The sequence below is a fragment of the Brassica napus genome, chromosome C8 (assembly GCF_020379485.1).
Source record: "Brassica napus cultivar Da-Ae chromosome C8, Da-Ae, whole genome shotgun sequence".
In the NCBI taxonomy this organism is placed as follows: Eukaryota; Viridiplantae; Streptophyta; class Magnoliopsida; order Brassicales; family Brassicaceae; genus Brassica; species Brassica napus.
Genome location: NC_063451.1, coordinates 27,212,343 through 27,236,321, shown reverse-complemented (window position 1 = coordinate 27,236,321; position 23,979 = coordinate 27,212,343). Strand labels below are relative to the sequence as shown.

At 35.0% G+C, this 23,979-nt stretch overlaps 2 protein-coding genes and 2 non-coding genes across 4 annotated transcripts; 2 read left to right on the top strand and 2 right to left on the bottom strand.

The window, feature by feature from the left end:
- Positions 1-657: 657 nt before the first annotated feature.
- Positions 658-764, bottom strand: LOC125592093. Its single transcript, XR_007327943.1, has one exon. It is a non-coding gene; the product is annotated as a small nucleolar RNA R71 (small nucleolar RNA).
- Positions 765-12,986: 12,222 nt separating this feature from the next.
- Positions 12,987-16,020, top strand: LOC106435974 (UDP-galactose/UDP-glucose transporter 4). Its single transcript, XM_013876917.3, has 8 exons — positions 12,987-13,223; positions 13,298-13,434; positions 13,854-13,882; positions 13,961-14,162; positions 14,603-14,845; positions 14,929-15,030; positions 15,298-15,405; positions 15,600-16,020. Exons 2-8 carry the CDS (start codon positions 13,306-13,308, stop codon positions 15,837-15,839), a joined length of 1,053 nt encoding a protein of 350 aa, XP_013732371.1. The 5' UTR covers positions 12,987-13,223; positions 13,298-13,305; the 3' UTR covers positions 15,840-16,020.
- A 133-nt stretch (positions 16,021-16,153) lies between these two features.
- Positions 16,154-16,225, top strand: TRNAG-UCC. The gene has a single exon. It is a non-coding gene; the product is annotated as a tRNA-Gly (tRNA).
- Positions 16,226-16,275: 50 nt separating this feature from the next.
- On the bottom strand, positions 16,276-19,149 carry LOC106435984 (calcium-dependent protein kinase 26). Its single transcript, XM_013876927.3, has 5 exons — positions 18,996-19,149; positions 18,172-18,830; positions 17,336-17,632; positions 16,871-17,260; positions 16,276-16,751 (listed from the first exon to the last, which is right to left on the bottom strand). The coding sequence occupies exons 2-5, from the start codon at positions 18,764-18,766 to the stop codon at positions 16,462-16,464; spliced, it is 1,572 nt and encodes a 523-aa protein (XP_013732381.3). The 5' UTR covers positions 18,767-18,830; positions 18,996-19,149; the 3' UTR covers positions 16,276-16,461.
- Between the last annotated feature and the right edge of the window lie 4,830 nt (positions 19,150-23,979).

The window sequence follows — 23,979 nt, the reverse complement described above, 5'->3', positions numbered from 1 at the left end:
GATTTAGTCAATTGCTTGAGACTAAGTCATTTTTATTTTCTTTTGTTACTGACTCTTTTTCACCTCCTCTTATTCTACAGGTGTATGAACTTGCGGAGCAACGGTCCATCAAACCTAGTTCCACGAGCTGCAGACATCAGAGCTTTAGAGAGAGAGTGTGCTAGAAAGAGAAGAGAAGAAGAGCAACAGGCTCAACTGCAAAGACTGAACACTGATATGGGAGACGTTCATCAGCATGATGCAGGCGTCAATGGCGCTAATAACAATGCTCCAGCTAACCAACAGCGAGCAGCTCGACCCATTGGCACTTACGATCGCCCCAACATTCATGGTCATAGATTGGGAATCCGAGCACCCGCTGTGGCAGCCAACAACTTTGAGATCAAATCAGGACTCCTCAACGTGATCGAGAACAACAAGTATCATGGCTTGGCTCTAGAGGATCCATTTGATCACTTGGACAGGTTCGACAGCTACTGTGGGTTGTCAAAACCCAAATGTGTGTCCGAAGATGCCTTAAAGCTCAAGCTATTCCCTTTCTCTTTGGGGGATAAGGCACGTCGGTGGGAGAAGTCTCTACCCAGCGACTCTATCACCACTTCGGATGATTGGAAGAGAGCATTCTTGGAGAAGTTCTTCTCTACTTGAAGAACTGCTAAGCTGAGAAATGAGATTTCCAGCTTTCAACAGAAGGGCTTGTAAGGATTCAGTGAAGCATGGGAGAGATTCAAGGGCTACCAAGCTCAATGCCCACACCATGGTTTCTCTAAGGAGAGTTTGCTGAGCACATTCTACCGTGGTGCTCTTCCTAAGTACAGGGCCAGACTGGATACAGCTAGCAATGGTTCTTCTTCTTGGGAGAACTGAGGAGGATGCAGAGGAGCTGGTTGACAACATGGTTAAAAGTGATGCAGTCTACAGTGGAGACCACGACAGAGGTAGTAGAACAGATGATAAGCAGACGAGGAAGGAGTTGAAAGCTCTACAAGATAAGATAGACATCCTCATTGCTGACAAAGCTACCCAAGAGCAGCTGCACTTTGTTGGCAACCCAAGCCAAGAGACACCAGTTGTTGTCCATGAAGTTGAAGGTTTGGAAGGTCAGGAAGAGCTGTGTTTCATCAACAACAATGGTAGCTGGTACAAGAAAGAGCCCAACTTTCAGTACAACAACTACCAACAGAAATCCTATTCCAACAACCAACAGAGTGGTTATCAACCTCGGAATAATCAGCAAGGCAGCTATCAACCTCAGCAAAACCCTCCTCCTGGTTTCAACAACAAGGGCAACCATTCTTCCCAACAGCAATCTAATCCCTCTACCTCAACTCCTCAGGTCAACACCACTGAAGCTCTACTGAAACAAATCCTGGAGTCTCAAACAAGAAGTGAGAAGCATGTTGGCTATGAGTTGAAGAACCTTCACTCAAAGATTGATGGGAGCTACAATGAGCTCAACAACAAGTTCAGAGCTTTGGAGAACCAGTTTGCTGCCATGAACACTCAACAAAATCGCCAACAAGGTTCTCTACCTGGAAAATCTGAGCAAAACCCAAAGGAAACCATGAAATCTATCACTCTCAGGAGTGGTAAGGAGTTACCTCAGAGAACTCTCACCAAGGATGCTGAGAAACAAAGTGAGGGGGTTGCCATCAACATAGATGATGAAGTGGTGATTGTTGATGAGAAGATCAATGACGAGATCTTAGAGAAGATAGTGGAAGCCAAAGGAAAAGGAAAGGTTGGAGAAGAGAAGAAAACAGTTAAGGATGGTGAAGTTGTCACTCCTGCCAGTGAAAGTTCTTTTGTTCCTCCTGCCTATGAGCCCAAGCTCCCATTCCCAGGTCGATTCAAGAGGCAGCTGCTAGAGAAGTACCAAGCTCTATTTGAAAAGCAAATGAGTGAAGTCCAGATCACAATGCCCATTATTGATGCTTTCATGCTGATTCCTCAATACAGCAAGTTCCTGAAAGATGTTGTAGCTGCAAAGAAGAAAGAGATGGAGGGCATGGTGATTCTCACTCATGAGTGCAGTGCTATCATTCAGAGGCTTGTCATTCCAAAGAAGCTAGAAGATCCAGGATGCTTCACATTACCTTGTGCTCTTGGACCTATGGTATTTGATAGATGTCTCTGCGATTTGGGAGCTAGTGTCAGCTTGATGCCTCTATCTGTTGCTAAGAAGCTCGGCTTCACTCAGTACAAGAAGTGTAGACTTTCTCTGGTATTGGCTGATCGTTCAGTGAAGTACCCTGTGGGTATCTTAGAGGACCTCCCAGTGATGGTTGGAAATTATGAGATCCCTACAGACTTTGTGGTGCTTGAAATGGGTGAAGAAGCTCAAGACCCTTTAATCCTTGGAAGGCCTTTCTTAGCAACAGCAGGAGCTATTGTTAATGTGAAAGAAGGCAAGATTGATCTCCATCTGGGTAAAGGGCACATTCTCCATTTTGACATCAAAGAGGTAATGAGGAGGCCAACAGTTCAAGGGCAAGTGTTCTACATTGAAGAGATGGACGCCCTTGCTGATGAACTCCTTGAAGAGTTGTCACTAGAGGACCCTCTACAGCATGCTTTGACTGTAGAGAGAGAGGCTGTGGTGATTGAGAACCTGGAGAGTACTGCCTACGGGATGATGCTGGATTCACACCAGGGGTTTGTCAGTAAGGATCAGTACGAGGAGTTTCCACAGATGGTTCACCAAGAAGTCTCAGCCACTCAGCAAGATGACACCCAGCAGAATGACTGGAGTGAGCTTAAGGCACCTAAAGTGGAGCTTAAACCTCTACCCCATGGTGTAAGGTATGCATTCCTTGGTCCTAATGAAACTTATCCTGTCATTGTGAGTAGTGAACTTACTGAAACTGAGCTGTCTGAACTTTTGAAAACGCTTAAAAGATTTAGAAAGGCAATAGGTTACTCACTGGATGACATCAAGGGAATATCACCCTCTTTGTGCATGCATAGGATACATCTTGAGGATGAATCAATGACTTCTATCGAGCATCAAAGAAGGTTAAACCCTAACCTGAAGGATGTTGTAAAGAAAGAGATTCTTAAACTCTTAGATGCTGGTGTTATTTACCCTATCTCAGATTCTAAATGGGTATCACCTGTGCATGTTGTACCAAAGAAAGGTGGTATCACTGTGATTAAAAATGACAAGGATGAATTGATACCAACAAGAACCATCACAGGTCATAGAATGTGCATTGATTACCGAAAACTAAACTCCGCATCTAGAAAAGATCATTTCCCATTACCATTTATTGATCAGATGCTTGAGAGACTTGCAAATCACCCATTCTACTGCTTTCTTGATGGGTACTCAGGATTTTTCCAAATCCCCATACACCCCAATGATCAAGAGAAAACGACATTCACATGTCCCTATGGTACCTTTGCATATCGAAGGATGCCATTTGGTCTATGTAATGCTCCAGCCACCTTTCAAAGGTGTATGATGTCAATTTTCTCTGATCTGATTGAGGATGTTGTGGAGGTATTTATGGATGATTTCTCTGTCTACGGATCTTCGTTTTCTGCTTGTTTGTCAAACTTGTGCAGGGTCCTACAGAGATGTGAAGACACCAACCTTGTGCTGAATTGGGAGAAGTGTCACTTCATGGTCAAGGAAGGGATTGTGCTGGGACACAAGATTTCAGAGAAGGGGATTGAAGTGGATAAAGCCAAGATCGATGTTATGGTTGGTTTGCCCCCACCAAAGACAGTGAAAGACATCCGGAGTTTTCTTGGTCATGCTGGGTTCTACAGGAGGTTCATCAAGGACTTCTCCATGATCACTAGACCTTTGACCAGGCTGCTGTGCAAGGAAGCCACTTTCAGTTTTGATGTGGAATGTCTACAAGCTTTCAAGAAGCTGAAAGGTGAACTCATTAGTGCTCCAATTGTCCAGCCACCTGATTGGGATCTCCCTTTTGAGATCATGTGTGACGCTAGTGACTATGCTGTGGGAGCTGTTTTGGGGCAGAAGAAAGATGGCAAAACCCATGTGATCTACTATGCCAGCCAAACCCTCAATGATGCTCAGATACGGTATGCCACAACAGAGAAGGAGATGCTGGCAATTGTTTTTGCCTTTGAGAAATTCAGGAGCTACTTGGTTGGGTCTAAAGTCATTGTCTACACAGATCATGCTGCTTTGAGACACCTTTTGGCCAAGAAGGATGCAAAACCCAGGCTTTTGAGGTGGATCCTTTTGCTTCAAGAGTTTGATATGGAGATTAAAGACAAGCCCGGAGTTGAGAATGGTGTAGCTGATCATTTGTCCAGGTTGAGGGTAGAGTCTGGTATTCCTATTGACGAAGGACTTCCTGAGGAGCAGATCATGGCTATTGAAGCAGTGATAGCAGTTTGTGAGACTGGTAGGAAGCTGGAAGAAGTCAAAGCAACAGAAGAGAAGGAACCTTGGTATGCTGATTTGGTGAACTACCTAGCCACAGGAAGAGAACCTTTGAATCTTGTGGGCTATGCCAAGAAGAAGTTCTACAAGGATGTGAAGAGATACTACTGGGATGAACCCTATCTCTACATTCTCTGCAAGGATCAGCTTTATAGAAGAGTGGTTGCAAATGAGGAGATTGATGGGATCCTTACACAGTGTCATGGATCATCTTATGGAGGCCACTTTGCCACCTTCAAGACAGTTGCGAAAGTATTACAAGCTGGATTCTGGTGGCCACATATGTTCAAGGATACACAAGACTTTGTCTCAAAGTGTGATTCTTGCCAAAGAAGAGGAAACATCACAAAGAGGAATGAGATGCCTCAGAATCCAATCCTTGAAGTTGAAGTGTTTGATGTGTGGGGTATTGACTTCATGGGACCGTTTCCATCATCTTTTGGAAACAAATACATCCTTGTGGCTGTCGATTATGTCTCCAAATGGGTGGAAGCTATTGCAAGCCCCACCAATGATGCTAGAGTTGTAACCAAGATGTTCAAGAGCAACATTTTTCCAAGGTTTGGAGTCCCAAGAGTTGTGATCAGTGACGGAGGTTCCCACTTCATTAACAAACTGCTTGAGGGACTTCTCAAGAAGAATGGTGTGAAGCACAAGGTGGCAACCCCTTATCACCCCCAAACAAGTGGCCAAGTTGAGATTTCTAACAGGGAGATCAAGTCTATCTTGGAGAAGATTGTGGGGATCACAAGGAAGGATTGGTCCAATAAGCTCGATGATGCACTTTGGGCTTATAGGACAGCGTACAAGACACCACTGGGCACCACACCTTTCAACCTAGTGTATGGGAAAGCTTGCCATCTGCCAGTGGAGCTTGAGTACAAGGCACTATGGGCAATAAAGTTGCTGAACTTTGACATCAAGAGTGCCAAGGAGAAAAGGATTTTTCAGCTACATGAGCTTGATGAGATAAGAATGGATGCTTTTGAGAACTCAAGGATCTACAAGGAGAAGACTAAAGCTTTCCATGACAAGAATATCCTGAAGAGAGAGTTTAAAGAAGGAGATCAAGTTCTTCTCTACAACTCTAGGCTGAAGCTATTTCCAGGAAAGCTTAAGTCAAGGTGGTCAGGTCCTTTCAAAGTCAAAGAGGTTAGGCCATATGGAGCAATAGTTTTGTGGAGTACTGATGGAAGAGACTTCACAGTCAATGGGCAAAGGGTTAAGCTCTACATGGCTACTGCACCAGAGGAAGATGGGGTTTCAACTCCACTGTCTGACCCTACCCCGGCCTAATCCAAAAAGAGGCAAAGTCAAGCTAGAGACTTAAAACAAGCTCACTTGGGAGGAAGTCCCATGCGTATCCTTGTATATATTGCATTGGTATTTTATTTTCATCTTATAAAAAAAAAAAAAAAAAAAGGGAGAGAGAAGTCGTGTGCAGGTGCTTGATCGATGCAGGTTCGAGCAAATGTCGTGCGTGGGAGCGACCTCACACAGCGACACTTCAAAGTCGCTCCAGCGGGGAGCGACGTTACGGGAGCGACACCTCGAGGTCGCTCGGGTTAAAGACGTTTTGTGCTCCAAAAACGCTCTCGGAGCGACCTCTCAGAGCGAGCACATGAAGTCGCTCCAACTGGGAGCGACGTTACGGGAGCGACACCTCGAAGTCGCTCGCGTTTTCGTCGTCACGGAGCTCAAAAACTGGCTCGGAGCGACGTCCTAGAGCGACACCTCGAAGTCGCTCCAGCTCCAGAGCGAGGTTTCGAGAGCGACACTCCAGAGTCGCTCGCGTTTTCGTCGAATCACGACGCGAGAGAAGGACTCGGGAGCGACCTCTCGCAGCGACACCCTCACGTCGCTCCCGAACCGGTCCAGGTAAGTTTTCTGACTCTAAACCCCGGTTTACTTCAAGTAAACCGACCCTAACCACCCTAGACCGAACCGGACGACCCTAAACCTACCCCCAGCCCCCGCGAATACATCTCTATCACTCTCCCCTCCTCTCACAAACTCTCAAACTCTCTCAAACTCACCCACACCAAAAATCCCAAAACTTTCTCAATTCTCACCCAAATCGACTAGTTCTTGTTTCTAAATCCAAGCTTTCGCCCCTGTAGCCTATTCCTCACCACCCATTCACCATTTCTTTTCATCCAAAGCAAGGTATTGAGTTTTAAAATTCAAATTCGTAGGTCCATGAACCCTATGATTTAAAAATCGAAATTTGGTCATTTTCTTGCTAGATTGTGGTGAAATAGACTAGGGAAAGCTTATCTATCAAGTTGGGTTGTCGAATAAACGGTGAAATTGAGTTTAATCTGCACTTTGGCAAAGTTAGGGTTCATGGATTTGGGGGTTTTCGAATTTGACCTTAATTGGGTGTGTCTGTGAGTGAACTAGATGCGTTAAGGTGTTACAAGAGTGAGAATCATTGCATTGTGTTGAACTTGAGTTTAAATTGATAATTCATTTGTTAAGTTCACTTTTGCAATTTTCACTTGCAAAGTCTTGCCCTTCTTTACTTCCATCTACTTATCCCTTTTCAAGTTTTTAATTTTTCAGGTGAAAATGGTTAAGAAGACAAGGAGAAAGTTGGAAGATGAGAGGCAAGAAGCTGAAAGATCTGAAATGAGTTTGTGTGACGGGTGAGAGAAAATAAGTTGAGAGAACCAGAGTTTTTTTTTTCTTTTTTTCAAAAGAACTAGGATTCATGTTTTATTTTTAGATTTTTAGATTTTCAGTTTTAGTTTTGAAAATTATTATTATGTAAAATTTTAAATTTATTCTTTTATTTTATTTGAAACAAATAATATTTCAGTGGAAAAATAAAATTTTCTTAAAATTTTAGGCGGAAATATCAGGTCCAAAACACAAGAAGATTTACTAGAGGTCTCCTCGTAAATATTCTCACATCATTCTCTAAGTTTCTTTGTACATTGTTCCATGTTTTGTTTATTTGCACATGAGACTTATTTTGAATTATCTAGCCATCAAATTAAACTTTATCTTTAAATAAATAATTGGTGAAACTTAAATGTGTTAGTTTAAAAAAAATGTGTTACAATCTCTTATAAGATACCAAAATCAAAAATACAAAATAAAACTTAAAACATACTAAACTACTGTATTCTAACGAAAATATTAAGCTAAAAGTATAATTATTTTAAAATTACAAATGATAGTGAAACTCTTTCTTGAAACCAATGAAAAAGACAAAAACATCAATTATGGATAAATTTTATAAGTTTAACAACTTTAGATATATAATCCGTGTGTTATGAAAATCGTTTCGTTATTAGGAAATAAAAAAAAATAGTTTACACCATTCATAAGAAATACTATAACAAGACCCATAACCCCATTATTCATAGACCATTGATTTATATATTAATCATATGAATTGTGATTTCATCCTTATAAAAAGCATAAAAATATGGCAAAATGATCTAAATATAAAGAACTAAAAAAACACAAATATCTATTTAAAACACAGACCTATAATCTCAAACAATTATAATTTATAAAATATATATATTGATATATTACATTTACGGTATATTCCGCGCGTAGTGTGGACCTACCTTAATTTATAATAAAAAAAAATCAAAAAGAAAATGTCTTCAGTGGGATTGCAACTCCCGAAATGCCCTGCATGTCAAGTTCGCGATTAATAAATGTAAGGGAACTTCACGGTATTCTTTATTCATTAAACATTTGGATGTTGAAGTTTGATCTATACTATTTAATTTTTCCTATTACATCGGTTTTGGAGAAACATGGAACTCTTGAGTCTGACGTCGAGAAAGAATAAACTTTTAGTCTGATGTGGCATGAAGTTTCAGTGCAGATCTTCAAAGCGTCTAAACACGTGGCTAAGTGAAACTTTATTTAAATGATTTACCAGCTCATCATTAGCTCGCGAGATCGCTCAAGTCCCAATATACTGACTTCACTAAACGAGGTTTTTGAGCAAGTGATTATGATCATCATGATTAAGGTGGAATATGGTATGAATTAATGATAGAAAATGGTTGTATAGTGTGATTATTTTAAAAATTACTTCATCCGTTCCTTAATGATAGATTTTTTAGAAGAAAAAAATTGTTTCAAAAAGATGTATTGTTTGTGTTTTCTATGAAAAAATTGTAAACTTTAAGAACCCCAAAATTAATTGATTTTATTCAGTTAATATTGGTTAAAAGTTATTGAAAATTACAGAAAACGATATATTTATTATGATAGTTTAATTTATTTTTTAATATGTGTGCAAAAACTAAAAAGTCTATCTTTATGAAACGGAAGGAGTAAATGAAATAAGATAGTAATATTTTTTTGAATAAACATACAAATCATAAATGTTATGATAAATCCCCCTATATATTAAAAGAGAAGTCACTTTAGTGATTTCTGGTGACGTGTCGTTCATAGGTGAAGTTTCAAGAAAATTGTTATAATTTGATTGGTCGATGATTTTTAATTTTTATTTATTTAATTTTGATCTAAAATTTAAGGTAAGTCTAAAATCATTTAACATCACTTGCCATATAATCTACAGAATAACAATTTATGGAAACTGATTCTCGAAATTATAGAAAGATTAATAATGTTTTATTTATTACTTTTAATATTTATAAACTATAAAATATAATGAACGAAATTTTATATAAGATAATTATAATTGTTTTATACTCTACTTGATGAATTGTATTCGAATATAATTATATAATAATTATTTTAAATATTAAAAAATTCAAACATGTTTATTAATATTATTTTTAAATTATTTATCGTTGTTTAAAGAATAAATTTATCATAATTTTAAAATAATTTACAGAATGTTATAAATTATTAATAAAATTAAATTTGCTTTATATTGAATATTTGTTTATTGTTAAATATTTTTTAGAATTTCTTTTTGATTTATTTTTTCCATCGACACTACTAAAAAGGAAAGCCCTCTAAATACTTACCTTATTTTGTAATTTCGATATATCATTTAATTCATCGATCCCACTATAATAGGAAAGTACCATTGAATACTAATTGCAAGGGAAAACATAATTTAATGACCAATTAACATCACTTTCCAAATGACTTACATAATATTATTAATAACTATTTATGGTAACTAATTGTCAAAAGTATGGTATATAAATCCATTTTATTAATTCAAATAAATATTTTTGATTCCAAATGACTTACATAATATTATTAATAACTATTTATGGTAACTAATTGTCGAAAGTATGGTATATAAAGTCATTTTATCAATTCAAGTAAATATTTTGGTTTATTATTTTATGTAGTCTATAGATATATTAGAATATAAAGTCATTTTATCAAATCAAATAATTTATTTTAATTCATCGTTCCCCTATAAAAGGAAGGTAACATTGAATACTGATTGAAAAGGAAAAAATAATTTAATCCCTCTATTAACATTACTTGCGCAACAATGTTAGTTAATACATGTAATAATTAGTTTCCTTATTACAAATGGAAAGAATTTTCTTGATTTTGTTGATTGATTTTTTAGAATTTCTTTTTCGATTTATTTTAATCATCGACACTACTAAAAATGAAATCACTTTAATACTTAACTTTTGTGTTTTCTCGATTCAAAGAACATCTTTTTGCGATCATTTCTCTGTTTAATTCATTAAATACTCACTAAATATTTTAGATGTTAGAGAAACGAAATTAATTGACAAGATATTTTCTCTCCTAAAATCATGCATTTAAAACTTAATATTTATGGTGAGACTTGTCAACCAAAATTCTGGTGCAATCTATTCACGAGATATTCTCCTTTAGCTTTATTAACAAGATATTCCAAAAATAATATTACCTTATAAGTATAAGATTTATTGAGAATTTATTAAAGAATATTCTAGTTCTTAGCTTATCATGCAAGCTAAATCAATGAGAAACGTCTACCAATTTACTATAAATAAGACATTCACAGTAGAAGAAACGAAATAATTGAACTTTGTATTCTGAACTTTTAATGTTAATAATGTTCTGAACTTTTTTTTCTTCTTATTTTAGAACATTAAGCTTTTATATTTCATGAGAGCTGATTTTTCTTTTGGTTTATATGCAGATACCCTATTATGACGATTTCTCCACTGAAGCTATATATGATTTGATTGTACACCTCTTTGATATATCATTTCGATAACATCTTTGTTCCTCAATCTGGTAAAAAAATTTTACTCAATTTGATAACATCTCTCAACTAAATCATTTCAATAGCATCTTTTTGTGCTGCGAACATTTTTCTTTTTTTGATTTGTAGATTTATATTATTGTTTAGAATTATAAGCTTATATATACACATATTTGTTTTTTGGTTTGCTGATTGTGATTTTGTTTTATATTTTTTCAGAGATGATTTGAGAGAAGTGGTCATATTTCTGACCTCTAAGAGTTCACCATTCCGATCCTGCAAAAGATGTGCACTTAGAATGGTATTTTCTCTACTGTACATCAAAATTGGATAATCACTTATATTTTTAAAATATCTATAGTAGGATGGTATTTTCTCTACTGGAATAATATCTTATTTCCTAATCTCATGCTTTAATATTTAAACTTTAAGGACAAGATTTGTTAATTAAATCATTAGTGTAAACTACTCCCGAGATATTCTCTTTTTTTATATTTAAAATGTAATTTTAGTAACAATATATTCCATAAATAATCCTAACTTATAGGTAGATACATTTTTAAAATTAATTTGAGAACATTCTATTACATAGCTTATTGTGAAAGCTAAATATTTTAGTAAAGTCTAGCATTTTACTTATCTTTTGTGTTTTCTCGATTCAAATAACATCTTTTTGAGATCATTTCTCTGTTTAATTCATTAAATACTCACTAAATATTTTAGATGTCAGAGAAACGAAATTAATTGACAAGATATTTTCTCTCCTAAAATCATGCATTTAAAACTTAATATTTATGGTGAGACTTGTCAACCAAAATTCTGGTGCAATCTATTCACGAGATGTTCTCATTTAGCTTTATTAACAAGATATTCCAAAAATAATATTACCTTATAAGTATAAGATTTATTGAGAATTTATTAAAGAATATTCTACTTCTTAGCTTATCATGTTTTTATCAAAAGAAAACGTCAGTAGATCAAATTAATGTTTACATGTTCTTTCAGGCTTGAGTTTATCAGAAGATCAAATTAAGAGTTTATCTTTGGCGGAGATTGAATCAATCATGCGTTTGAACGGAAGCTCATTTACATTGTTTAAGTTTTGAAACGTGTTATCAATAGTATACTCTTCTATTGGTTAAGTGGCTTTTGTAAGATTTTCTATTAATTAATTTTTTTTGTTTTACTTTTGTGGAGTTCGCGATATTGTAATGTTGTAAATCAATAATAAAGACATTTTTCTCACTATTAATAGGTGAGAGAGAGAGGGAGGGAGAGAGAGGGAGGGAGAGGGAGGGAGAGGGAGGGACGGAGAGAGAGAGGGAGAGGGAGGGAGGGAGGAGGGAGGAGGAGAGGGGAGAGAGAGTGGGAGAGAGGGAGAGAGAGGGAGAGAGGGAGAGAGATAGAGATTAGTGTTTACGGTATATCCAAAAGTTTTGAGTTTATTGTTTATGATTTATCCGGTAAAGCCAAAGGGTTAGAGTATACTCAAGGGTTTAAGGTTTACCAAGAGTTTAGAGTTTAAAAATTAATGAATGTGATTTGTATATTTTACAATAAAAAATAAAAACTAACAGCAAAGTAGATTGCATTATATCTTGAATTAAATAATGTTAAGAAGATTTATAGTTTTCAACCACAAATAATGAATCATAACTATGTGATTATTATACATATAATATATATATTATGCATATACATGTCATTGTATGTAAAAATTAACTAACCATGTAAAATTAAACTAATCACAATATTAATATACGCATATGCGATAAAATATCCGCATATGCGATACAATATCCGCAGTCACTCCATAGAGAGTTGGATATTTAATCGCCGAGTTAATAGTTTTGATAAGCTGACAGAGTCTGATTCGAAAATCACAGACTGCAATTCGTATCTTCTCTCTGCTCAACCCATTTCTTACATTATTTATTCCATATTTATTACATATTTTGAACTTTTTATTCCATATTTTGAATTTTTTATGTTCTTAATTACATTCTGAAATGGTAAAAGAGGGTTTCAATGGGAATGTAGTGATAATATAAAATATGTTACCTCTGAAACTATACACTATTTATTCCAGATTTTGAAAATAAAATATCTTCTTAAACATACAAATTATTTTGGAACGTTGCAATTATACGTATACACAATAAATATCTCTTGATACTGAAGTTACTTTGTTCCATCTCGTCCATGTAAAATATTGAGTACCAACATTTTTTTGTACCTGATGCTTTCTCCCAATGGCGGTGGTATTATGATATAAAATTCGTTATTTATAAAACTATATACTACTTAGTTAATAATTTGAATATGTTTATGTCCGCACGGGCCACCTAGTACAATAGTTAAACAAGAACAAAAGAAGGGGACAATTAGACCTTTAATCTCTGTTCCCAATAGTGGTATTTAATGAGAGCAATTTAAGAGAGGAATAGACTTTTAAAAAGTCACAAAGTTCGTGAGCGTTAAGTTAGAGAGCGCATGCAAAAGAAGAAAAAGTTCCAAAAGAAAATTTATTTTTGTTCTCTCTTCATTTGATTTATATACCTTTCTTCATCTACTTGTCAATATCACTGACTCTTCGTCCACTTTTTCGACAAATCCCTAATCTTTATAGTAAATAAATCAAATTTTCAATTTGATTTCTGTAACTTTCGTATTTGTTTTAATTAGTTTTCTCTCTCTCTCAGTTAAGATCATGAAGAACAGCGAAGAACAAATGAGGTCACTGTTTGGAATAAGTCTTTCTGATAAACCAAGATGGCAACAATTTCTTATATGTTCCTCTGGATTCTTCTTCGGTTACCTTGTTAATGGCGTCTGTGAGGTTTGAATCCTTGTTAATGATTTTTTCTGGATTTTTTTTTTCATGATATAATCTCGAGAAATTCCAACGATTAGAGAAGATTTCGGTGTTATTCTAAAAATATTTCATTAGCACAGAATTTCTAGCCGGAAACAAAGGCAAAAAAATCTGGCATGCAATTTTTCATTTTAATTCCGATATTCATTCCATTAGTACCATATATTATACTAATTTCTCCAGATTTTGTGTCATTTTTTTCCTTTTTCACTTGAGATTCTGTATTTGCTTAATACCTAAACATCAACGTTGTAACCCGAATGATAATTAGCAGCCATACACTTAATCCTTATATATAAGTTTCAAAAAATAAACTTAATCCTTATCTGACTAAACTTCGGAATTTTTAATAAACTCTATTTTATTAATTCTCACATTTGCAGGAATATGTGTACAACCGGCTCAAATTCAGGTATTTTAAAATGTCCAATATTATATAAATAAAATAAAAAAACTATAATAATTAAATTATAATGTGTGCACGTTGCAGTTATGGATGGTATTTCACGTTTGTGCAAGGACTAGTGTACATTGTAATGATTTACCTAAATGGCTTCAACACAAAGCAAATGGTGAATCCATGGAAGACTTACGTGAAGCTCTCTGCTGTTCTTATGGGATCTCATGGTCTCACCAAAGGCTCATTGGCTTATCTCAATTACCCTGCTCAAATCATGTTCAAATCCACTAAGGTAAATATTAGTTTTTAACTTTTTTTTTGCTGGGGAATCAAATTTAGAGGTCTCGCAGTTTTTTTTTTTGTTGGTAAAAGAGGTATTTCAGTGTGTTAATCATATCTTGTAAACCTTAGTTCATTTCTGAAATGATATTTATACTTTAGCAAAAAAAAAAATATATTAGTGTAACATTTTATTTTTGATCAAATTTTGGTACACTCCCGAGAGTCTTTGGAGTATGTGGAGTAATCTCTAGGATCAAATTTGTTGAATGCAGGGCATAGCTAGGCTTTATTTGTGGTCCTAATATTATTAGATTGTTAGTAATTAATGGTCTGAAATCATATTCAATTTGTTTCAATGCATACAAGATATGATAAAAAGAAAGAAAAACTCACAATTTCTTAATGCATCTCTCAATATCTCTAGCCATTGATTACTTCATCTTTCTCCAGGTTTTGCCGGTTATGGTAATGGGTGCATTTATACCGGGGTTAAGAAGAAGATACCCGGTCCATGAGTACATATCTGCTATGCTACTTGTGATCGGTTTAATCTTATTCACATTAGCCGATGCCCATACCTCCCCTAACTTCAGCATCATTGGGGTTATGATGATCTCAGGCGCACTCGTTATGGATGCCTTTCTTGGTAACTTGCAAGAAGCCATCTTCACATTGAATCCTGACACAACACAAGTAAAACAATTGCACTTCTCCTCTTTACATACTTTTTTTGTCGAATAACTTTTAACGGTATTTTGTGCTCTTTGTGATGGTAGATGGAGATGTTGTTCTGTTCAACAGTAGTTGGTTTACCGTTTTTGATTGCACCAATGATTCTTACCGGAGAGCTTTTCCGAGCTTGGACTTCATGTGCTCAAGTAAGCGATATATAATATGAAATTGTACATTATACATTATGAAATGTAGTGTTTATAGACCTTAATACACAAAAAAATCCACAGCTAATTTTGTAGATTAATAGTGGACGAACCACCTTTAATATTCAAATATTTTCTTACCACCTAACTTAAATGTCAAGATAGAAAATGTAGTGTGTTTACCACATGAATTGTATGTGTCCTTATACAGTAACTATTGACTAATATAACTAGTTAACTAAGCGGTCTTAATTGTCTTTTTGGTAGCATCCGTATGTGTATGGAGTGTTGGTGTTCGAAGCCATGGCTACATTTGTGGGACAAGTCTCGGTTCTATCCCTCATTGCGCTCTTTGGCGCAGCAACAACCGCTATGGTAATTCTACTTTAATCGTGTTTTCTAATATGAACGTGTTTGTCCGTTTCTATGTTTTTTTTATCGATCTTGAATCTTATAAATTAGTTTGATCAAAAAGAGTCTTGTAAAATTTAATGTAACGTATTACTTTAATTTTTATTTGCATGCAATAGTTATACTTTTTAATTTTGTTTTTGTGCGTATGGGAACAGATAACGACGGCGAGAAAAGCGGTAACGTTGCTTCTATCTTACTTGATATTCACAAAGCCTTTAACGGAGCAGCACGGTACGGGATTGTTACTCATCTCTATGGGCATTATTCTCAAGATGGTTCCGGATCCCAATCCAAACCGGAATCCGAAACTTTCGAATTCGGGTCAAAAAACCCGGAAGTTGGAGCTGGTGAAGTCTGAGAAGGAAGGCGACGAAGAGAGTAGGCCTTTGGTCTAATAATCAAACAACGAGAAATCGAGTTTAAACCATTAGTTCTTGGTTCGTTTCTCATTTTATATTTATTTTATCTTTTAAATCTTTATACATTTTGGTGTTTGTAGCAGGTAGAGTTTCTGATAAACTTTGTAAAATGGATGAAAGATCGTTTGATAATTCAATTTGATACATTAACAGTAAATACAAATGCTGTCGTTATTTTGGTTTTATTTGGTTCTTTATCTTGTTTGATATATCAGCCAAGTTACATCATTTTGGCACACGTAAATATGTTTTATAAACGAAAGATAATTAATATGTCAAATGTTCAACAGGCGTCTGTAGTCCAACGGTTAGGATAATTGCCTTCCAAGCAATAGACCCGGGTTCCACTCCCGGCAGACGCATCTATCTTTTTTTCTAAACCATTTCGAGCTTATTATAACACGGCTACAACTTTTCTTAAAAAATCAAAACCACACTCTATTGCTGAGACATCTCCGGTTGTTTTTACAGTTGAGATCACTTTTCCATAGAAAGATGTTACTACAAAAACAATACATGACCAAAATCAGATGTCCTTTACATACAATAATTATACTCATAAGAGTCTGCTTCTTCGTCTTCTTCCATTGGTTCCTTGTCAGCAGACGAGAGACAATCTGAGGGATGGAGCAGTGGGAATATGCGTGCAAGACGCCCACCGGATGATCGACTCAGTGACTGCAACATCCACCACCAACTGGTCTAGCTCACCAAGTCCTATGGTCCGGTTTCTTTTGCTGTGTAGACCTGACATTCTTGCCCAGTTTCCTCTTTCCCTTCTCGTCTCTGCCTTTCCTCCTGCTTCTGTCTGATTCTCACCTCCTTCCTCGCCCCTCTCAAGTTGTGAAGAAGCATCCGTTGAAGGCAGTAACCTCTTTGGGCTTGTGTCTATAAAAATGGGATAAGATCAGCTCTTTCACATGATAGATTTTCATGCTAACTAACTATAAATAGCAATCATAAGCCCCCAAACATTCTAAATACAGGAAGAGTGAAGGAGGAGGTACCTCTGACTTTCCCATCTGTTTCACCAATGTTGTTGTTCTCTGTTATCGCTGAGCTTGGACTAAAGAAGCTAAAGCTTGGCATAGATGTAAGTCCAGTTACTGAGAAGCCAACAGAGGTTGATTCAGGTTGTTCCCCATCAAAAGAAAACCCACCAAAGCCAGAAGCTGTCTGTATATTGTTATCCGCAGGTAAGAAAGAGGAGAATGATGATCTACAATCATTATCAGCCAATGGCTCTAACTGCCCCATGTTAAAGCTATAGTCTTGCTCCCTAGAAACATATCCTGTAGAGAAAGAGCATCCACCATTCTCCAACCCTTCACACCCAACCCCATCTTCATCATACTGTTCTTGACCTGATCCAGATACCTCCTCCATCCAAGAGTGAGCTGCAACACAAAATCATCAATTCATTAAATAAAAAAAATAAAAAAATTCCAACATATTATCATTCCACAACATACCTAGAACATCATCAGCTGACAACCTTTGGGAAGGATCAACACAAAGCATCCCTCTGATCAAATCCTTGGCGTGGGAAGTTATACGGTCCCACGGCTCACCGGAAAACCTCAAATCTGCAGCCCTGACAGCATCAAAAATCTTTGACTTAGTCTTTCCCCAAAAGGGAGGCACTCCACTGAGAAGTATGTACAAAATAACCCCTGCACTCCATACATCAGCTGCTTCGTTATACCCCCCTGACAACACCTCCGGTGCTATATAAAACGGACTACCAACCGTCCCACTTAACTTCTCACCTGTTTCATAACACAAAAACACACATCTTAGAACACACAACAACGTCCATGAACGTTTCTAGTTTTAGTTATCTACTCCCTCTGTTCCACAAAGATTAATGTTTCAAAAAAAAAAAAATGTTTCACTAGTTTTTTTTTTTAAGTTTTCAATGCTTATTTAATAAGTTCAAAAAAAAATATTGGTAAATTCAAGAAGTTAGATTAAAATTATAATCCATCCGTTTCACAAAGATAAATCACTATAATAAATATATTGTTTTCTGTAATTTTCAATTTTCAATAATTTTTAATCAATAGAAATTCAATAAAGTCAATTAATTTTTTAAATATAACAATTTTTTCATAGAAAATACAAAAAGTATATCTTTGTGAAACAATTGTTTTTTTCTAAAACATCTAACTAAATAAAACGGAGGGAGTAGAAAGTTGTTTCTTACACATAAATCAAGATATTTATTGGTATACACTAATCACTTCTTAACCTGTGCCAAAAAGTCTGAGAAAATCTAACATTATGGAACAGAGGGAGTATATCTTACCGGGCTTGATATAGGTTGCCAAACCAAAATCAGCTAGTTTGATAGGAGAGGAAGAAGACACAGTAGCCATGAGAATGTTCTCTGGCTTCAAATCCCTATGGACAATACCATTATCATGACAAAACTTCACCACTTGCATCAAATGCTTGAACAACACCCTTGCACGGACCTCAGAGTATCTCCCATACTTCTCCAGCTTATGAAACAGCTCACCTCCCGCGCACAGCTCCATCACAAGATGCACATAGTCCTCCTCCTCGTAAACCGCTTTGAGATCCACGACGTGAGGGTGTCCAGATAGCTTAGTCATGATGGCGATCTCGAGCTTGATGCTCTTCATGTCGTCTTGCGTTACGAGCCTGTCTTTAGAGATTGACTTGCAGGCGAGCCTCTCTCCTGTTAACTTGTCGGAACAGACTCTGATCACGCCGAACTGGCCCCAGCCTAGCTGTTCCCCGAGGAAGTAACGGTCTCTTAAATTAGAAACGTTTAGTGGGTTTAGAATGGTCTCTGTGAGGCTTGCGACTTTGTAGCAGTTGCGGAATTGGAGTAGAGGTGAGGTTGTGTTCTCCTTGTCGGATAGGAACATACCCATGTCCAAAGATCAAAACTTTCTGCTTCTCTTCGTTGCTATGAGTCAAACTGCATTATCCTCCGATCTGTTAAAGTTTTTAACTTTTTAGATCAAAGAGTTCAGCAACTCGTTTTACGTGAAGGGTGTGATAAACCCAGATCAATTCAACTAAAAAGATGAGATTTTTATTGTGGTTTCTATGAGAAATTCATGAAAAAAAGATTTGAGACTTTGTGAGATTTTTTTTTACCGTTTTTGGGCAAAGAGGAATCTGTCGAAGAGCAGAGAACAGCTATAGGTTGAAGCGAAGAGACGAGACGAGACTCAGTCTTCTCCTCTACTCTCTCTTCTCTTTCGATTCTTTCGAAACAAAAAGCCGTGTCAACTGGTTACCGGGAGGACCAGATTCACGTTTTCTTAGTTAGCAAGAACTTCTTAATTACAATTCAGACCACTTGTTTTGTTTAATTCTAATTATCACCTCGTACTTTACGATTTTCTATTAAACCCCCTACAAAATAAGAAAGTTAATGTTAAATACATGAAGAAAAAATAATCAAGAATCATCTAATAGATGTTTATTTACAGTCTAGTTACTTAGCCCTTGGTTTATATCAAGTTTGGTTTTATAGGAGATTGCTTATTCTAGCAATTGAAGGGTTTATAAGGATTTGACAAGAAAATTAGTTTATTTTAGGGATAAAATGTAAATAAAACTGTAGAAACAGTAAGCAAACTATATAGAGATTCCGTTTAAATAGACCTAGTGGATTCGTCTAGAGGAAAAGAGGAAACCTATCCAACGGCGCAAAAGATGGGACCTACACTACACCAAGCTTTTTATAGTTCGTGACGATAATTACCCAAACACCCAATCAAAAGAGTGCCAGGTGGAAATCTACTGACCGTATGAATGAAACGGGACCTAAGTTTCTGAGACTCGAGTTACTAATTAAATTTACTTTGGTTTTATTCATCTTAATGGCATTATTTTAGGTAGCTTAAATAATCATTACAGTTAGTTGACTTTGTCTATGCTTTTGACAACCAAAGAGAAGTCCATCTGTATTTCATGTTTTATTAGCTGTACAAGCAAACTGTACTCCACTATTTCTTTTTCTTTTTATTATTTATTTTCCCAATCATTGACTTCTTTTTTGGTTGTTTAACGTGGAACACTTGTCTTCTCACTCTATAAATTCAGATTCTAGCTGGGAAACCATTTCTGCAATTCATTTATGTATGAACTTTTATTTTAAACGATATATTGAGACCAGTCTTTCAATATGAATAAAAAATTGCTAAACTAAGATTCATTTGCTAAACTAACATTCACTTGACATATGGTTGCATTTAAGTTTTTGAATATCTCATACTCCTCTAGTTCAGTTATGTAGTACAACATATTCCAAAAAAAATTGATGTTCCAATATATAAGATGTTTTTAACTTTCTAGGTAACTTTTACTTTATTAAAAACTATGTAACCAATCATATTTAATAATTTATTTTGTAATTGGTTAAATACAATTATTTTGTAGTTTTAATGATACTTTCTAGACAAAAAAATAATTTTCAATTAATATGTATGTTTTTTTCTAAACATCTTATATCTAGGAACAAATGGAGTATTAACTTTTGACTTATTATTGGGTTCACCCCTAGGGTGAACCTCTAGGTTCACCAACCAATAGGATTGTGCTATTTCATATTCGATATCTTTTAAAAAAGGAAACAAAATATTGTCAAATTATATTATGTTTTTAAAATTAAAAGGTAAAAAAATAAAAATAAAAAATAGTGGTAATTACAAAAAAAAATATTTTTAACGTCGTCAGCAAAACATTAAACCCTAAATCCTAATCCATAAACCATAAATCCTAAACCCTAAACCCTTGGGTAAACCCTAAACTCTAGGATAAATCTTAAACTCTGAATCCAAATCACTAAACACTAAAACACTCAAGCGTTTAGGGTTTAGGATTTAGGGCTTAGGGTTTAGGGTTTTAGTGTTTAGCGTTTTTTATTTAGAGTTTAGGATTTATCAAAGGGTTTAGAGTTTACCCAAGGGTTTAGGGTTTACCCAAGGGTTTAGGGTTTAGGGATTAGGATTTAGGGTTTAATATTTTGCTGACGACGTTAAAAATATGTTTTTTAAAATTCTTTTTTCTATAACTACTATTTTTTTTTTTAAACATAATATAACTTGACAATATTTTGTTTTTTCTTTTTTAAATATCGAATTTGAAATAATGAAATCCTATTGGTTGGTGAACCTAGTGAACCCAAGAATAACTCTTAACTTTTGGGGGTATAACAAGTTAAATCATAGGAGTATGTTTTTTTGTCAGCACTTGTATTGACAAAAAAGGGATACCGAAAATATACAATGGGCTTTAGCCCGTTTATTTTTGTAGTTGAATCGTGACCCTGCACATAGTTTGGCCCATAATTTGATATATTAAATCAGTTTTGTTTCAACACATACACCCTATGACGTATAACATTGGCAAACAGTGTATTGAACTACGAGTTTTAGAATATTTTGGGTTTTCTTTAAAATCTCATGTTATTCAACTAGTGATTTCCAAATATTTAATCAAATCTCCTGTTATTGAATATATAATTTATGTAAAATCATTTGAAATCTTCTGTTATTGAATAAACTACTTATAAAACTTAAATCAAATTCACTGTTATTCAAAACAAATTATCTTTTTCAAGAATTAATTTGTTAAAAACATGATTTCGGATGACTTTGCACCCTTTTTTACTTAAAAATAGGCATAGTGAAATACCACCTCTATCATGTGTTTTTTGATGAGATTTTTTGAAGTTACGGAAATATTCCAGTTCTTCTTAGAAGACAGTTTGGGGATTCAAAGGTTAATGGTCGTGGACATCTCGTCTTTATATCCGATAAGAGGATCCCGCAGTTCTCATTTGCTTCTGAAATTTATCATTTTGAAGTATATAAATCTGTAGAAGAAGTCTGTATTGTATATGCTTGTTTCGTTGGTGAGAGTAACTTTTGTATTCATACCAGAGTTAGTGGAAAAATTCACTTTCATTTTCCCTGAAGAACAAATTTCTAGAATTTTTTGTATGTTTCTAATTTTTTAGTTGATGATTTTATTTTTCCTTTCTCTTTGTTTTTGACTTTTGTATTATGTGTAAGAGGCGTGGTTTATATAGTGTATGTAGAATTGAAAGTTTCCATTGATTCATAAGCTCTAACACCTCTACATACATTCAGAAGAATATAAATCACCTAAACCACTCTGAAATTTAAATAAAAAAATCTTACCAAAGTACCGACTTTTTAAAAAATCCAAACAAAATCAAATAGTTATCTCTTAAATTCACTTTAAATCCCAGTTATTGTTGAATCCACCAAACATTCTAAAATCATTAGTTCAATACACCCCCTTAGTTTGTTTAATTAATGCAAGACTTTATCATGTGCTATATGACGTATTAGTTGAATATCAATTCTCTACATTGATTTTCTAAGCATTGTATTTACTTTAACCGTTTATATGATAAAAGGATAATTAAAATCAATTGGTTTAAAAAAACTGTATGATCTGTCATAAACAAAAATCAACTGTTTTTTGTTCAAAAAATAATGGCATTATACACGATACATCTTTACTCAAAAGTAACTTCATAACAGAAACTGCTAACCAACCAATTATAAGCTCCAACAATTTTTTTTTGCTAAAAAGTAAATATCATATAAATGAAAGAAGATTTACCGGAGATAATCTAGTTTATGTAGAACCATTTTCACTTTCGTGCCAAAGAGACAAGGGTAAGGAGTGCTTGAATCAAACAAGCCACACTTTGTGATTTTGTATTTCATTAACATGCATTATGCTTATGCAGAGAAGTCGAATATTCTAGTTCAATCCCTGCTGGCTACAAATGGCGAGAATACGTGAAGTGTCGTGGGCCTCGTAGGATTAGTCGGTTAACCTCGATCGTCGGATTTCCACGGTTATCAAAAAAAAAAAAGATTAGAAGTCGGGTAGGAAGGCAACAACGATACCAAAAATAAGTTTGGACTTGCGTCCTTCGTAAATATCCTCTAGCTATTTCAGCAGCCATAAAAATAACTGTCAAGTAACGTCGGTCAGTCTATGTAATGTAGTGGTGATCATGGCTTGTAGGAAGTGAAATAGAGGTAACAATTTTGCTCATATATATATATATTTATATATACATTAGGCTTGTCAGCTTGTGGCTTTCATATTGTGAGGGCCGGCCATTAACGATACCAATAATAAGGATTGCGAGGATACATGTACATTATTATTAATCTAGGCGGCCACTCGGTTTTTCCCCCTGGTAAACTATCATCATATATTTTCATTTGAAGTAACTGCTAGCCGACCATTATTAATGAATAGCAACCAATATCTTCGGCCATTTGTTGTCCTCTTCCTTTCCTTTTCATATCGTATTATGTTCTTGTCTAGCCAAATTTTTATAACGAAAAGCATAATAAATGTTGATAGGTAATTTTAACTATCAAAAAGAAAATACAGTTAATTATAATTAATGAATGAATTTACTCAGCGATTTTATTTTTATTGAAAACTTAGGCACTCATCGACTAATGGTCGTAGAAAGAATTAAAACGCCTCAAATGTACCATATCATATTTTGCTGGACGCGACTAACCATTAAGACTTAGTGAACATTTTTTCTTGTGGTTGTACTTCTGCTGTGTTAATTGAGGAAGTAATAAATCAAGTGAGTTTATCACATTTAAACTATTGCAAGTACAATCATATTTAAAATAATCACTAAATACCACCTAAAACTGATCATTGGCGTATCCCCTATATATTATTTGAGAAGCATTACAACTTCTTTTTGTAGCCACGTGTCATCACTAGAATGATTCTTAGAATCATTAGAGAAATATGTTGGTCCATCTAATTATATAATAAGCTTTTTATTAAACTAACAATAAATTCATCATTAATGTACTTTATTATTTCCTTAAATAAAATTTACGGAATTTCCTAATGTGGCTAAAGTATATATGGCAATTAATGATTTTGAATAATAAAGATTTGATAAAAAATAGTGTATCTTCTATCATATTTGTTTAATTTTAAGCTATTAAATAAATTAAATAACCACAATAACCATATAATAAAAATATAGATTTTTATGTATATGTTATATTTTGAATTTTTACAAACGGGTATAAATTACTAAAAC